Here is a 16,417-nt window from a genome sequence, read left to right on the forward strand (position 1 = left end):
ATTGATAAGAGAGGAAATGCTGCCATTTTAAAACTCTCCTCTTTTTTACATGGTTTAAGTGAGGATGTTAGTTTTCAGAAAAACAGTCAGGATCTGCAGTTTACTCTTTTATTACTGGGGCTATTTTAAAGCATGAATTGTTTATACATTGTCGCCAATATCACATATTTTCCATATTCTGATTGATCTTCATTTGTCTTACTCATTGTTTTGCAGCTCCTTTCTCTTCCCTTTAAAAGAAGTTTTCCAAAGCAATTACATTGCATTCACATGGCTTTATAAAACTTTTGAGTAATATTTTGCTAATGACATCAGGATGTTCCTGTTTGGACCTTTACTAGAGCTACTTCTAAGTTATTATGAACTAACCACTAATTATCATCATCTTTATTTCTTTTACCTCACTTCTCCCTTATAAAATCATAAAGTGAAATCTTGGATTCACTGAACTCAGGGTTTCATCTGAGGGGATTTGGATCCTGCTGAAGTCAGTCAAGATTTTCCATTCATATGGTTGAAGCCACTGTCAATATAGATGAGCTTAGGCTAAGGAGATTCATTTGCTATTCATAGAATCATAGAATATCCTGAGTTGGAAGGCACTCAAGAGGATCACCAAAGTCCAACTCCTGTTCAAGTTTAGTGTTTCTTCCAGTATATATGAGAAGTGAAACTATGAGAAGAAATGCCTGACAGGAGGTCTGTTTGTTTAGGATGGTCATGTAGGGTACAAAACATGAAGCTGTTTATTTTGAATTTACATTCCCAGAAATTACCTGTTTATGCTGCTGGCATAATCCTAATTTTTCAACTACTTGTTCAGCAAAGCCTCTAAAGCCATTTTAATTGTTTCAAAATGCTCTCCTCTAATTTCAACAGGGAGTTCCTCCACACGTGTTTGAAACACACCCAAGAGAGTTTTTACAGCTGTTGTCAGTGTTGCAGCCTCTGCTGGGTGAATTTTGTTTCATCAGCATGGCTGGCCTCACAAGCACAGTGGTCACTTAAAAATTAAACAAATCACATTATAGGAACACTAAGAATCGCTCCTGTTTGGCATTCATTGCCTGTATGCAGTTAAAGTCATTAAACAATAGATTTCAATGTTCTAGAAAGTGTAGGTAGCATGTACTGAAATGGAGAAATACTTAAACTTTAATGTGTCTTAAGTCCTTAATGTTTTTTGCTTCCTTGTACTGAGTTCAATTTTTATCTTTGCTCCTTTGATTCATAAAGGTGAATGTCAATGTAATGACAGGCAATTTCTTTTGTTCTTACTACAGGTGGTTTACAAGCCCAACTACTGTAAATGCTTTTTATAGTGCATCTACCAACCAGATCAGTGAGTATCTGCCTTCTGAGCCTCCTCATAAAGGGCCTGTTTGGGAATGTATCTATCAAGCTTCAGAAAACAGGTGTACCTATTGTGCTGTTTTTGACTGAAAATTAGAAGTTCAAACCTGGTAATTCAGCTGTGAGACTTTCGTGAGAGAATCATTCTGGAAAACCCAGAGCTCCCACTGATTTGAACTACTGCTGAGTTACCCTGTATCTGACGAGGTGCCGTGAGTCTGTGTGTGTGTGTGTTTGTGTTTGAACTCTGTCCATTGTGAATGATAGCTTAAATCACTTTTATTAAAGCCTAATGTTTCTATCTTCTGTTTTCTGTAGCAAAACATGTGCACACACATCTCCATAAATACACACTTATAGTAGTTCTGTCCTCTAGAATTGACAGATATGTAACAATAAATGTGACTAGAGAAAACTCTGATAAAGACCAGAAAACATAAGAAGGTGTATCCAGTGGATTTGTTCAATACCTTCAAGGACAAGGAGTGATATTTGTAGTTAGCTGAAAATTCTTACCTGTATGTGCAGTACTACCTGTCTTATTCTAATTTTTGTTACTGGTTGTTTCTAGATAGCATATATTCTAGTGTGGAAACAAATAAGATAAAAAAGCTGAGTTTTTCAAAGATGTGTTATGAGTTTGGATGTTCATTCCTGTTTGCTTTAATGGGGCTTTGAATTGAAATTTTCCATCAGGTTTTAAAATTCTCTACCAGTCTTTCTGTGTAAAACACTGTTACCTTTACCCTGGCAATTCTCTTTGCTCTTATTATCTTTGCATGTTAAAACAGCCTTCTTTTTCTATGCTCTTGGGGTCTGGAAGGTGGCTGCCACGATTTCTGTGGTCTCAGTCCGCAGAGACAGGGCCTCAAAAATTGTTGAGTGATTCCCCCATTTTCTCCTGAATCTCTCTTGGTCACAGAGAGAAAGGCACAAAGTTAACATGTCACACTGAAGAAGGTATGGCAGAGGACTGGCAATTTGAGTCTGCTGGTATTTGCTTCTACCAATTTCTGTAAACAGTTTTGCCTTCAAACCACTCACTGAAATTCTTTCGTGTCTAAGTGATCTCATTTTTAAAGCATGTATATTAATTAGGCAGTTCTTTTGATTAAAATTAGTGCTAGATTTAGATAGCTCTGCCTTAATTAGAGGGCTGCCATCATTAAGCAGTCACATTTTTGTTGATCATCTGAGGGAGCACTTGGATGAGGTGGTCACAGCTCTGAGGTAACGGCGAAGCATTACAGCTTCTCTTCCTCCAGCCACCGCTGCTGCTAGAAAGGTTTTGTGTGAGTAGAGAGGAAGCCTGCTCAGAGAAAAATGAGAACCATCACTGTTATACCTTGTTTAATATTGGGTTCTTTCAAATTTGAGCAGTGCTCAGCTGTCCCAGCCTCTCTGCCGTGGCACATTAGAGAAAACTGTGATGAGAGGCTGGAAGATACTGAAAATTTCACACTTGCTCTGTCTAAAAGAGTCAGGAGGCAGAGTGTTGTCAAACATAACCCATCAGTCATGGGTGTAGGGGTAGTTGTATATTCTATCATAACTGCTGATCCTCTTGTTCTGCTGGCAAGTGACCTGGAAGTTTAGACAGTGCCACTCACTCTCACTCCTTTTAGGACTGTTTCAAAGAGGAAAGGGGTTTATGTGGCTCTTCCTGAACAAAACCCTCTCGTACCTGAGAGAGAGGTTCAAATGTAATCATGCTCTAAAAATGATGTGCAACAGGAGAGAAGATTCAGAGAAAGATACAGTACTGTCTTCCACTGCTGGTTGGTGTGTTTTTATGGGGCAAGAGGCCCTGAGTGATGTGGGAAGAACATTCTCTGGTAGAAGTTGCTGATAAACATTTGACACATCACTACTGATTTCCCATTAATGCTGGGGGAAGAACTGCTACCTTACTGCTTTGCAGCTGTGATTTCAGTGGTAATCTATACAAAGTTCTGGGGGCTGCTCAGCCACAAGAACTGTGGCATTTTTAAAGGCCTAGTTAAACAACAGAAAAAGAGTTCTAGAAACCAGAGTCATTTGAGAATAGCAATTAAATTTGTACTCTAGCAAATTAAATGTAAAACTGTGATACAGCAAGCCCAGAAAGATTTCAAGGACCAAATTTCTAGGAGCATAAGAACTAATAATGAAGCTTTTTTGTCAAATTCAATGAGAGAGGAGAGTCTCTAAGGCATGAAAATATGATAATTCTTTGCACTGGAAGAGTTTGGGAAGTTCTAATTCTGGAGCTTTTTCTTGTGAGAGGTTAGTCCCAGAAATTGTTTAAAATTTAGTGTCAATAGAAGGGACTTTAGAAGAAATTCATACAATGAACTGTGACAACTACAAGGACCAGGTAATATTCTCTCAGGTATTTCAAAGGAATTTAGACAAAAAAAATTCCAAACAACCAGCTTTGATGTATAGCCTATGACTTATAGTGGCCTCAGCACCGGAAGAATAGGTGTGGCAAGTGTCAAATCCTCTTTTTCAAATGACATTTCAGAAGGATCTGCATAACGAGTCATTTCAGCCTTTGTATGAAGGAATCTGGTTGTGACCACAACATGATTGAACAGAGAGAATGAATAAGCATATGTAATAACGAAGAGTGAACATGAGAATGTGAGATATTTTTTGCTCTTTCTTTTAGAAAAAAACCCCCATGCTTTCTTAATCTACTAAAGGTTTTTTTTAAATTCAGAAAGCAAGTAAGCATGCTTGATATAATGATAAGGTTTTTTTCCAGAGAACACCTTTGATGAGGTTCTTTCCCAATACTAATAACTGAAAGTTGTCATGGGACAGCAGAGATGGTGCTTTCATAAATTATTGACTGATCAGAGATAAGAAAAGGAGGTAGAAATCAATTACTTGTTGGCAAATAGAGAGATGTGTTGTGAGGATCTGTGCTGCTCACTGCATTAGCAGATGAACTGAAAAGAGGGTTTCTGTTCTGTACAAAAGAACAAAGGGATGTAAACCCAGTCCAGGAGGACAGTTGCCTCTGCTGCTGGCTGCTGGAAGGTAAGAATATGTGCTAGCAGAAGAATTACCTCACAGGCTGTTGCCTGACACCTTCCCTTCACATCTGCTACTGATCACTCCTGTAAATGAGTGAATGGACCAGATATTCTCTTCATCTGCTTGAGTACCTCTGCTCTTCAGTAAGCAAACTGGACTTTAGTGTTTTCAAGACCCATCTATTTTTTCTCTTCTAAGTGAGTTTACTAAGAAGAATTTGAGAAATATGAATTTTAAAATGCATAACAGAATTTGATTATGGATAGCAGTTTCTACATGAATTGGAAAATCCTCAGTTCCAAAATTTGATTTTAAAAATTAGGACCATTAGTTTGGAAATGGAAATCTACTGTGTGATGATATCAACAAAACCACAGCCACTCCAAACTTGATTAGTCACTGGAGGCTTTTTGAAAAAGTTTAGAGAAAAAGAAACATCAGTGCCTTGACCCATGGATTCTGCAAAGGGAGTGATCATCCAGTACCTGCACAGGGGAAGGGGAGTGTGGACATCCTGATCTCTTCTGAGCTTTAGGCAGCTGCTTTTGCTTTCTGTGTTCAGAGCACAGGGAGGTCTCTGACGCTTCTGATGGAAGGATCACAAATTCCTCTCTCTCTATAATCTATATCACTGACATAAATATTGGAATATCCATGTAAGTCCATGTGATCTTCATATACAGGCAGGCCGTTAGTGTTTTCAAACTGACTACTCAGTTACTTGGGAGAAAAGGTCTTGTTTCTCTAAAAGAGAAAATTAATAGAGAATAGAAACTAGATGATTTTAAAAATTATTAGATTTGGGAGAATATAGCAAATCTTGCATATGCACATGTACAAATATTGCTGTCTTGTAGTGCAGTTTTGTATTCACTGTTGCTTTGTTTCATTTTCATTACTATTGATACTATTGGTAGTTTAAATGACCAATGATTCTGTTAATATCTCCAAAGGAGAAATAAATAGCTGCAACAAGGTGAGATGTGCCGCAAAGAGCAGAGTTAAAAGATATGTTACATATCATTTATCTTAATATAATACAAGTTTACTCCTGATGTTCTCTGTATGTGAGTTCTATTTACTTATTTCCTCTGTTTCCATAATTCAAAGTGTCTTAGGTGAACCACTATGCATGTTTATAATGGTTGTTAATATTTTTTTAATCCTAGTTTGGATAATTTTTCAATTTTCTGTGCATTTGCTCGTCAATTTCCCCTTTAATTATAGGTACTTAACAAGGACAACAGGTATGTGTCATTGCCTTTAGAGTCTCAAAATGTGTATCTAAGTACACTTCATATCATCTAAGCAGCATGAATACTGTCTTTTTAATTATCATAATTGGAACACCAAAAACACATTCCTAAAGGATTAGTTTATTTTAATGCACTCTAGAGCAGTCAACAAATATGTGCTGAAAATAGACACAAGTGATGATCAAAGTGTGCTAGCATACTTCCGTTCAAGAAAATGTTTTATTTCATTACAGCACTAAAATATTGTCCTTTGAATACATTAAGGATAAAAGGGAACTGTTCATCAGACATTTGGTGTATTTAGGGTTTTTTCAAAGTGTAAATATGTATGCCTCCAGAATATATAAAAATAGTCACATTGGTGGGCTGTGAACAGTAATGAAAGGGAGATTTACAGTGAACTGAGGCAAATATAAGCAATGCACTCATGAGGTGTAAGCTTGAATAGATGTACTGGATAATTAATGTTGATATTATCTCTGTAAGTTTATATCCATGCTCTTTCTAAGTCATTTGTGCTGTTATTGCAGTTCTCTAGTGAAAGTCAAGAGGCCTCTTTAGAGAGCGGCCTCAATACATGTTACAGGAAGCAGATATAATCTACAACAGAATGTAAAAATTGCATTCACATTAGCATCCATAGAGAAAACCCCAGATGAGAGCTCATATTAGCCAATAAGTATCATCTTTACAGGAAGCATCACGCAGATATTGACGCTGGCAGCTCACTGATGCTGTGAGTTGCAGGGGAGAACTCTCATCTTGCCAGGAGCCAGGGAAGTGCTGGAAAACAGCACCTAGTGCTGTGGCCAGGGCAGGATAAGGGGAATGTGCATAGGGGCATTTTCTCTTCTGTTAAGAACTGGACTATTTGGAAGGTTATTGATGAAGTAGTTTCAAGTGTGCCATTAGTTTCCTGGCAGTTAATGAACATAACAGATTTGGACTGAACACTTTCTGAGCCCTGTTATTAAGTAAGCTTTAAGTGTCTTAAGTGAGCTCTCATTTTCAATTTTCTGTGTTTACTAAAGACCGCTGTTCTCTTTTATTTAATCATGGTGCATGATCCTTATGTCCATTCTTTAATTTTTTTCTTCCTAAAATTCTTATTTATGAGTATATAAAACAGAAGAACTTGTCCTTTATTCTTCACCCCCTACCCCCATTCCCTCACTCCGGGGAATCTACTGAGGCTTTTTCCTCATAAAATAAAGATTAAAGTTTCTTGTAAAACAGATGTTTTCACATTTCCTACTCCCTTAGCAGACAGTATTCCTTGGCACCTCACAAACCACGTCATGTTGCCCCACTGTGGTTGGTAAACACCAGCTTCTCTCTTTTTCACGAGTAGAAAAGAGTCTGCTTGTCAGGTGAAGCAGAAACCGAGCCAAGAATTGAAGCAGAGGCTGCAGAATCCTCTGCCTTAGGACCATTACTTCCCTGTATCTCTTTAATGAATTTATTCACTGACTTCTTCATAAAATTAAGCTTTGTATTCATGCATTGCATGGAAGAGTTACTGTGCCTTACACAATTGATATTTTCTATCCTTACACAATTTCTGTTTTCTATCCTCTTTGTCCACAGGATAAACTTGAAATAAGATGTATGATTCAGGTCCATGTAATGACAGACACTTGGGTCTCTATCACCTAGATATGGATGCTCAAAGCTGTCTGGGGTGCTTCACAGTGTCTGAAAGGTTTTCTCATGTGTTTTATCTGAGATAAAACTTGCAGGAGCACCTTGCCATTGAGACTGGCAGCTAGACCCCAAAGAGGACATCAAAACCATCAAAGGGATGAGATTCAATTGTCCAAATCGAAGTCTATGGAGCATTTTAAACAAATGTATCCTGCTCCTTGGGCTGTTCTTAGACAACTAACCAATACCCCAGCTGTTTTCACATTTAATTTCTTATCTAAATTCAATATTCTTTGATTACTGACCAGCAGTTAGTCTTCTCCTTATATCTTCTCGCTTTAAAACTCCACATCTGAATTCATTCAATGACACTTGAAAAAACAAGTTAGAGCTTTTGAACACATCTGAGAACTTCCAGGGCACCAACTGGCACCAGAGTACCCTGTACCACACAGTTTAGCACAGATGTCTCCCATATCTGTTACAGATGGGATTCACTAGCCTGTCAGAAGTTGCTTTAAACAAACCAACCTCATTATTGGAAGTTGTAAATGCACTAACTTGGAATAAGGCTTTACCTTGCTTAGTTAAAAACATCATGCAATATAACTGAATAATGCAATTGAACTATAAAATTTGAATTCATATTTAGATTTGAACTCCGAAATTCCTTGTGATTTGGTGAGTCTTCTCATGTGTTTTTTGGTTTATTTTGTCCATTATTGTTCTGCATTTTTTTCAGGGAATTATCAGATCAAATATAGTTATTTGTGTCTTCTTGGTAAACTAGCAATATTATACTGAGGTAAGGGTATTCATCTGCAAAGTGTGTATAATAATACCATGAAGGTATCAGCTAGTAAATGGATTTATTAATGGCAGTAAAGCCCCTGAAAAATTGGAGAAAAAGAAAACACCTTCAAAATTTTAATACATTCTGACAAGCTTTACAGCACCATGCTGGAGAGAGGTGCTGAAAATTATATCATGGATCAAATGAAGATAAAAACCTTAAATTACATTAATAGTAGTCCTGTACAGGCAAAGTTCTGTCAGAGTTTCAAGATGAGCATAAATTCAGAGTGAAATATTTGAAGTAAGCCAGGTGTACTCCACTGCTTGAAGTCCCCTGCATTCCAGAGCCGTAAGGTGACTAAGAGGAAAGTTGAACAGTCACTGTTCAAGACACAGGGGCTTGGAAAGCCAAAAGCCTCCCTGGAGATGAATCTGTCAAGGGTTGTGAAGAAAGGTTTTTGCAAGTGTAGCTGTAGCAGCAGCAAGTTGAGAGAAAATGTAGTGCTGGATGAGGGCAGGGGACCTGGTAACAACAGAGAGATTTACCCTTCGTGGAGGAGTAGGGTAGGAAATGTTTAAACAGACTGGGCAATGGGCTCTGACAGGGTGCACCTACAAGCTCATAACATCATTATGAGGCCAGTCATAATCTTTGAAAGGTTATGGTGACTGGGGGAGGTTCCTGAGGACTGGAAGAAAGCAAATGCCACTTCTATCTTCAAGAAGGAAGATCTAGGGAATTACAAACTAGCCAGGCTCACAACAGTCCCTGTGTACATGATAAAGTAAATCCTGGAAACAGTTTCTCTGACAAGCTTTCTACACTGAAATTACTAGCTCAGTGGAGGAGGAGAAAGGTGTGAATATGATTTATTCTTCTGAAAAAGTTTCAGCACTGTCTCCCCTTACATGCTCAAATACAAACTGCAGAAGAATTAGCTACTCCAGTGGATGGTCAGGTGATACAGTCTTACACCTGGCCAGGGTGTAATGAACCCATGAAGATGTATCAAGTCTGAGGGTTGACCTGCAGCCTCCCAGAGTGGCTTAATAATATTGTGGGATGGCTCCTTGGGAGTGTTTTGTAAAGCAAAGGTTTTAACAAAGTAGAAAAGAACAAACAATACAGAAACAAAAGAACAGAAGAATAAAGGCTGTGTGCAGGTGCCAGAGAAGTACCTAACACCTGACTAGGACACACCAAGAAGCACTTGAGCAGCTCTGTGCTCCTTCTTAAATACTTAATGTTTTTGGAGGGCTAATTTGGCTTGCTGGCAATAGAAACAGCTACATGTTTGGAGAAACATTTCCAAAGCCCAACCAGTGCCCCTGTGCTGGCACTGGGCCAGCCACGGTGAGGGAAGAACGGAAAGCTCTGGTGTTTCTCCTTAAGAGTCAGGGATAACTGAACCCCCTTTTCCTTATTTGCAAACATGTGTTTGGGTGTGGAAATGCACTGCTACAGTCAGGTGCACTGAACCCTCCTTGAACTGCTGGGCTTTAAAGGCTGCGGTCAGCGCAGAACATGGTCTCTAGCATGTTGGGATGAGTGGCACAAAGTCCATCTTGAGGATGATCTAGCCTGGCTGTCCCTCCTTGCACCAGTGAGATGCATGCATGTTGGGTACCAGTGCTGTCCTGTGGCAGCCTGAACTCGGCTGTCCACAGAGCAGCGCTCTTGAGGCATGTGACACCAGTGCCCATCTCAGCACGATGCTGCAGCCCAGTTGCATTGTTCTAGATTTAGGTAGGTTATAAGAAGGTAGTGAAAGCACATTCTGCAAATCCAGGTCTTGATGGCAGATGGACTTGTGTGGGGTCTGTGATAAGATAACACACTATTCTTTCTGTGTGCTGTTGGTGAGTAATGGCCTGTTGAGTGTAGGTACTGGGCCTGCATTTGCATCTAGTGCATCAACAGAGAGCCTGTTTATGAGAGACAGAGAGACTGTCAGCCTGTGTCTCTCTTCTGGGGCCGTATAGAGGGAGAAAGCTTTAAACGATGCACAACATAGGCTAAATTTGTGGTCAAGTGTGAGCTCAAAATACATTCCCAGTGCCTGTATCTATTCCTTAAGATGTGAAATTCCCTGAAGTCTGTCTGTCTTACTCCTTCAGATCTGTCCTTTGCCTCTTGAAATCCAGTGGCATATAAATAATCCCATTAGTATTTATTGCCTCTGCAGCCTACTATGATCTCTCTGAGTTTTGTCATTAATTCTTTTAGGTGCAATATGCCAAGCAAAAAAAGAAACAGGCTTCACAAGGGAATTGCCTAAATCAAGGGATCCAAATTAGCACAAAATAAGAAACTGTCTGGTGATCAATCTCATGTTACAATTTCAAGGACATTCTGGGTATAAGACATTGCTATTCTTGCTCCCCCCAAGGATGATGTAGTTGTTGCTTGCCTGAAGGAGACGTTGCATAAAAAGTGTTCCCAGATCTTAATGTGTTCCTTCTAGAGCTGGAATAGTGGACGAGCACCCTCAGTCCCTCAGTGCTGCAGACCTCTGGGGAATGGGATCCATTTGCTTTACTAGCTCACCAAGAATCACTTTCAAACCTAGAATTTTTTTCTTACTAAAAACAAACAAAACCAACAAAACCACAAAAACATGCACCTCTCAAACAAAAAAACCCCAAAGCAACTCCTACTGGTGATAATATATTTCAGTTTCCTGAGTTTTTCTGAAATGTGTATTACGTTCTACTGGCCTCTAATTCTGCTTTGGCCTGAAAATACTTCCTGAGATTCCTTTAGTGCAAACTACAGAGGTGTTTTCACACATGTCCAGAAGCAGAAACCACTCCTTCTACCAGCACTTTGCTCTAACCTAAAATGGATCCTGACTCTGAGTAAAATAATTACCAACCTGTTGTACAGATTCAGTATTGGAGCTTCCATCCATTCATTCACATTGACTTGTTCAGTGAAAACTGTCTCATAGCTTAACTCACAGCTGACTGTGTTTCAGCAATGTTCTATGAAGACACATTCAGTGTAGCTGGATAAGCCTGAGTGAAGATTTGCACCTAATTGGCTGTAAATAATGTATATTGCCTCTACTGCCGACAAGTGCAAATTCACTACAAGTTTATACCTGGAAAAAATAATTGCAGCTCCTTAAATGATCTTGATAGCCTCTTGGTGCAGTGACAGGCACCTAGGATTGTGTGATCATTAAACATAATTTGTGGGGCGACTGTGCTCCCTTGGTTCGTACTGCTTTCAGTATGGGCTCATTTGTTCATTTTGGCCACAGCTCCTCTCATCCTTTGCTGTGGGGATGGGATCATTTAGAGTTAGCAGAACCTAAGCATTCCAAAACCTTTTCTAAATTTCAGTATTTGGAGGGAACATGTTCAGACTAGATTTTCAGCTCTGAACACAGCTTTTAAGGCCTAAGAAGCAATTTTCATCAGGTTGTGTGAGTGTACCATTGCTGCTTAAAATGTTTAAAACGTGCAATAAATAATCTTCTCTGCATTCTGGGAAGCAAGAAGGCTTAGATCAGTAGAACTTTGACATTGGTAAAATTATGGTTTGTAGTGCTGGAAAAGAAAATGATACCGTGTTTGAAAGAATAAAACAACATCTGGAGAAGTAAGGAAAAAAAAATCCAGAAAACACTTGGAAAATAAGTTTGAAGCCCACACTTTTTAAAAGCTAATTGCAGATAGGGAATGATGGCAGCCATGGGGAACAACAGAAAAAAGCAGCTGGGCAGGCCAGAAGGACATGCCTTGTGCCACATCACTTGGCATGAATTATACTCAGCATACTGGGGTTTTTGTTTTGTTTTTTTGGTTGGTTGGGGTTTTTTTTGTTTGAAAGCAAGTTTTTAAAGACTTTGTAAGGAAAAGACAATAATGTTGCCTGATAACTTAAGTCATATGTAAATAAATCCATGACCAAAGTATCAACAAAAAACTGAATAGGGTTAGAATCAAATGAATATGGTTTTTGTATTGTTCTGGGTGTTCAGTGATTTCTTGAAAAGATATCCATAGGGTAAAGCAGAAGTTCCTGGGAAAACAAGTGAGCCACTTGAGGAAATGTTCTTCCTCAACAAGGTGATGACCATGTGGGTAAATCTTCTAAGCACGTGTGTGCCTGTGCTTTATAGATGGCAGTTTGTGACACAAGACAGTAAATTCAACATTTGGGCCTGGAAGGGTGGCAGTTTTCACCATCACATAAGAACTTTGACCATGGGTGTATATTTTATTTAGTAATTCATTGGGCTGTCAAACTTTTACCATGTGCAGCTTCACTGTCTTTAGTATCCTGGCACTAAAATGTCACCCTGGAATTTAAAAAAAAACCTGTGACTTTGAATTTGAGGAACAGTTTTGATTCCTATATGAGACATAAGTAGCTCATCACTCACCAGAGTGTCTCCATTGATTATTTTTTTTTTTTTGGCAACTGGTTAGTCTACCAGAAGCAGACAGGTAATAACTGTAGCTAGACTGACCCTGCAGCCTTAATAATCTACAGTTTTCCCTTACAGAAGTGCCTAAGTATGTTCATTTACCTCTGTTTTTCATGGAGTAAATAGAACCAGGCTTACATTTTATCATTTTCATATTTCTTTCACTGGAGCCTCACTAAGATAAGAGTATTTTAATTCTTATTGCACTTTACCCATGTATTATCTATTGATCAGTCAGCACATGTGAGGGTAGTCAGTACTCTTCATAGAAAATATGAGGTGTGTTTTTCACAGGAACTCGTGCATTCACTCAGAGGTGTGTGTGGCAGGATCCCTGCTGCCTCTCCACAATCCTCTCTATTGTATTCAACCACCCGAGGGAAAGCTCCCCTCGAAAAACCTTCTGAAACCAAACAAATGAGGTCATAAAATCTAAACCCTTGGGCATTGTGACAGCTATTCAGCTGCATTCAATCGACCTCACTTTTTTTGTTGTTGTTGTTGATTTTTTTGTTTGTTTTGTTTTGTTTTGTTGTTGTTGCAGGATTCCCAGCAGGAGAACTTCAAAAACCTTTCTTTTGGGGAACAGAGTACCCTAGGTAAGTAATGCACCAGGGAACCTCATCCACCTAGAACTGAGGAATACCAGGTAAAGGTATTGCAAACACATACAGACAAAGAAGAGGCATGGAGAAGAAGGCTGTGGTACTGAAGGCAACCTGGGAAAACTGTCGTCCTTCTGTTGGGTTGTTTCCCTTGGGTTGTTTCTTCTCTCCTGCTGTCTCCTGCTTTTGCCACTGGAAGAGCTGACTTTGAGAAGAGCCCCTTTGTGCAATACTTTTTCTTACCCTTGGGAGCTGTATGTGTTGCTGTTGTCTTAAACTGATGACTGATTTCTCACAGGAATTGATAATTAAGCGCGCCCAAGTGGAAGTGTTTCAATGCTATAGCATGCACATGCAGCAGCATGCACATGGCAGGTATTAAAAGGAATTGTAAATCAGGTAACTAACATTTTCTGAACAGGAGTGAATACCCTTAGAAGCCAATTATTATCAGTTTATTGTTCACTTTCTGCTAATATCTAAGATTAGCAGTGGGCCCTTGTCTGTGCCTGTCGAGGTGCATGAGAATATCTTCATGAGCATAAGTGATTGCCTGAGATTGCCTGAGCAGGCCCATGTGCCAGTGTAGCTGAGGAAGGGTAATTATAGGTCACATGCATTAAATTTTGAAAAATCACTGCTTTTGTGCAGTTCAATAGGTTTCTATTTTAGGGCAGGACAAGACCGTGAAAAGTTTCTGATGGCAGTTTCTGAAAGTTATTTTGCAGTTCTGTAAAACCAGTTACTGGTGAAGCATATCCTTAATAAATCTTTGTTAAAAAGAAAATCAAACTTTTTGATCATTTTGTGTTTGGCATCATCCAATCTGGATTTTGTCCTTGTAAACAGGAAAATTGGCAATATATGTAGAAAGACACATTCAATTTAGGAACAAATTAATTTGTATTCCAAGAGAATTCTTGTGGGCCAGCTGACTTTGTAAGTGGTAATTGGGGATAGAAGAAAGTCTTTTTTGTTAAGGTGAACTTATTTTCTGTTACAGTTATTGCAGACCTCTTTCCAGCTTTGCTTTCTGAAGAGATTTCTCTGTATCCTGACCTCCTGCCATAGTGATAAAATTGTGCTTCTTTCAAAGTATTATACTTTGCTCATTTTTCTTCTTTAAAGGTTACCTTAGCTTAAATTGGTTTTGCTTGAGTAGGTATCAAAATGAAATTTAGTAAACAAATGTAGCTGGTTTTTATCAGACAATACATTGCTTTTGTCCTTGAAATATTCTGGATGTTTTCTGTCTGCTTAGAAGAAACAGTACCTGGCAGTAGAACAGATAAACCATCCAAAAATCACCAGTGCTTGCTGGAAAACTGATTTAGCAAATATTTAACATTTAGTGGCATTTTAGTGTCCAGTTGCAGAACAACCTCCAAAAAATGGTTACATCTATTTGCATAAAGTGAAGCTTAGCTATCACTTTTACATCTCAGCACATGAAATAAAATAATTAATGTTCAAATCATTCACAGTTATGATTCTTCAGTGCCAGGTACGTTGAAGTAGAGACTTCAAACTACCTGACCTTATAGCTTCCTTACACTTCTCTGACCTTCCCCAGTCCCAGAAAGTTCCCCTTTAATATGGTATCTGCTGGGCTGCACCTATCCCTTCCATCTCTGTCCAGCTGTGCCCAGAAGTGAGAAGCATGAGCTGAGCTGGAAAAATTTCTGGAAAAAATGTTGTTGAGCTGGACAAAATGCTGGAGTTCACAGGTTCAAAGGCCAAAATTCACTGCAACCTTATCCCCATCTTTTGGAGCTAAGGAAAGCTGTAGGAGTGCCAGAAGGCTAGCCCGTTCTTTCTCCTGTCACTCATGGTGACAAAAATCCTTAGAGGAAAAATAAGATGTATTTTGTAATAGGGCTTGTTTCTTCTCGATCTCTTTACATGTTTTGTGCCATTATTTTTATACTTCTTCAGCTGCAAAAGATCCTGTATAACCCATTTTCTTCAGATATGGATAACAAGTCTTACATCGTGCATTTATTAGGGGTAATTATCACTGTGTGCTACACAAGATTACAAATTTGTCACACAAAAGGATGATATATCCATTGCTGAAACATATAATTTTAACCTGCATTTTTTGGAGGTGGTTTGTAACAGTACGTGGACTAAAAAGCAGAAGGGAAGATTTTAACACATGCAAAGTACCATTCAGGAAAGAAAAAAACAAAATGAAGGATTTTCATGGGAGCAGAGGGAATTAAATGATATAATACTTTTTGGGCATGACTGAGATGAGCAATTAGTGCACTATGGATCATTAGGTCCAATCATACATTATTTCAAAACCCTCTGCCTTTCTTCTATTTCAATAAGATGTGTTAGAAATACTATAAGCTACTTTGAAGCACAACATCTCAATAACTGAAATAATTAAAATCACAAAAAGCAGCTCAGTATATGAAAGATGCATTGAGTAAATCACCTACCCCCATGATATCCACTGTATTTGGTGTAAAAAAGCCCTAAGCTTTTCTCTCTTTCATCCCTATTTCTCCTAAAAGCAGTTTTATTGGGATATAATAAGGAAGATATAATTATTTGTCAATCAGGAATATATAGTATTTCTTTTTACTCTGTTTCCTGGGTGTATTAGATCTGACTCTATTATCATGCCCTATTCCAGGGCAGGTGCAAGGGAATTATAAGACCTTTCTTTTTAAAGCTGAGTGGAGATCTGTTAATGCTTTACAAAATATAGTCTTTGTTTCAGAGTAGTTACAGCTGTAACTTTGTCCTGTTCCCAGTCAGGATATACAGAGTGCAGTCAGCTGAAGGAGACATTTTGGAGCTCATATGGTGCTGATAAGGGATTTGGTTGGAAGAGTGAACCATCACAATGCTTCTAAAGTTTTAGATTAAATGTTACTTTTAAACAAGAGTTCAATGTTAAGACTTTCAACGTCTTTAAGTCAAAATTGTGTAGGTCTGATTTTTAGACCCATAACCCCTGCCTCCTCACCCTCTTTTTAAATCAATAATGATCTTTCCTGAGGTCTTTTGTCCTTTAATGTTCGTGACTGTGAACACTTTCTGAGGAAACTGCTTCTTCATGTTACAGGTCATTGAGTTACGGTGCCATAGGAGTGATTGTTGGCCATGAGTTTACTCATGGATTTGATAGCAATGGTGAGTATTTGACTGCATTTTGATAACTATTTTATTTACAGAGTTGACAGATTAGAAATCTGACTTGTACATGCTGTAGCGTTTTTCTTGTTTTGGTTTTTTTAGGGGTGCTGAGTTGTGTGAAAAAAAGATAAACTTGTATTTATTAGAC

The 16,417-nt window shown here is 38.6% G+C and overlaps 1 protein-coding gene across 1 annotated transcript in view; it reads left to right on the forward strand.

Annotated features, from left to right (window-relative positions):
* PHEX (phosphate regulating endopeptidase X-linked) overlaps nucleotides 1-16,417 on the forward strand; it is a 96,417-nt gene that overhangs the window by 69,410 nt on the left and 10,590 nt on the right. The window contains exons 15-17 of the mRNA XM_066177513.1: nucleotides 1,284-1,342; nucleotides 13,056-13,110; nucleotides 16,199-16,266. Of these exons, the coding sequence (XP_066033610.1) occupies nucleotides 1,284-1,342; nucleotides 13,056-13,110; nucleotides 16,199-16,266 (182 nt within the window). The remainder of the gene's footprint in view (nucleotides 1-1,283; nucleotides 1,343-13,055; nucleotides 13,111-16,198; nucleotides 16,267-16,417) is intronic.

This window comes from Chamaea fasciata, unplaced genomic scaffold, assembly GCF_029207755.1.
Source record: "Chamaea fasciata isolate MVZ Bird 193981 ecotype frontalis unplaced genomic scaffold, bChaFas1.0.hap1 SCAF_2, whole genome shotgun sequence".
Lineage (NCBI taxonomy): Eukaryota > Metazoa > Chordata > Aves > Passeriformes > Sylviidae > Chamaea > Chamaea fasciata.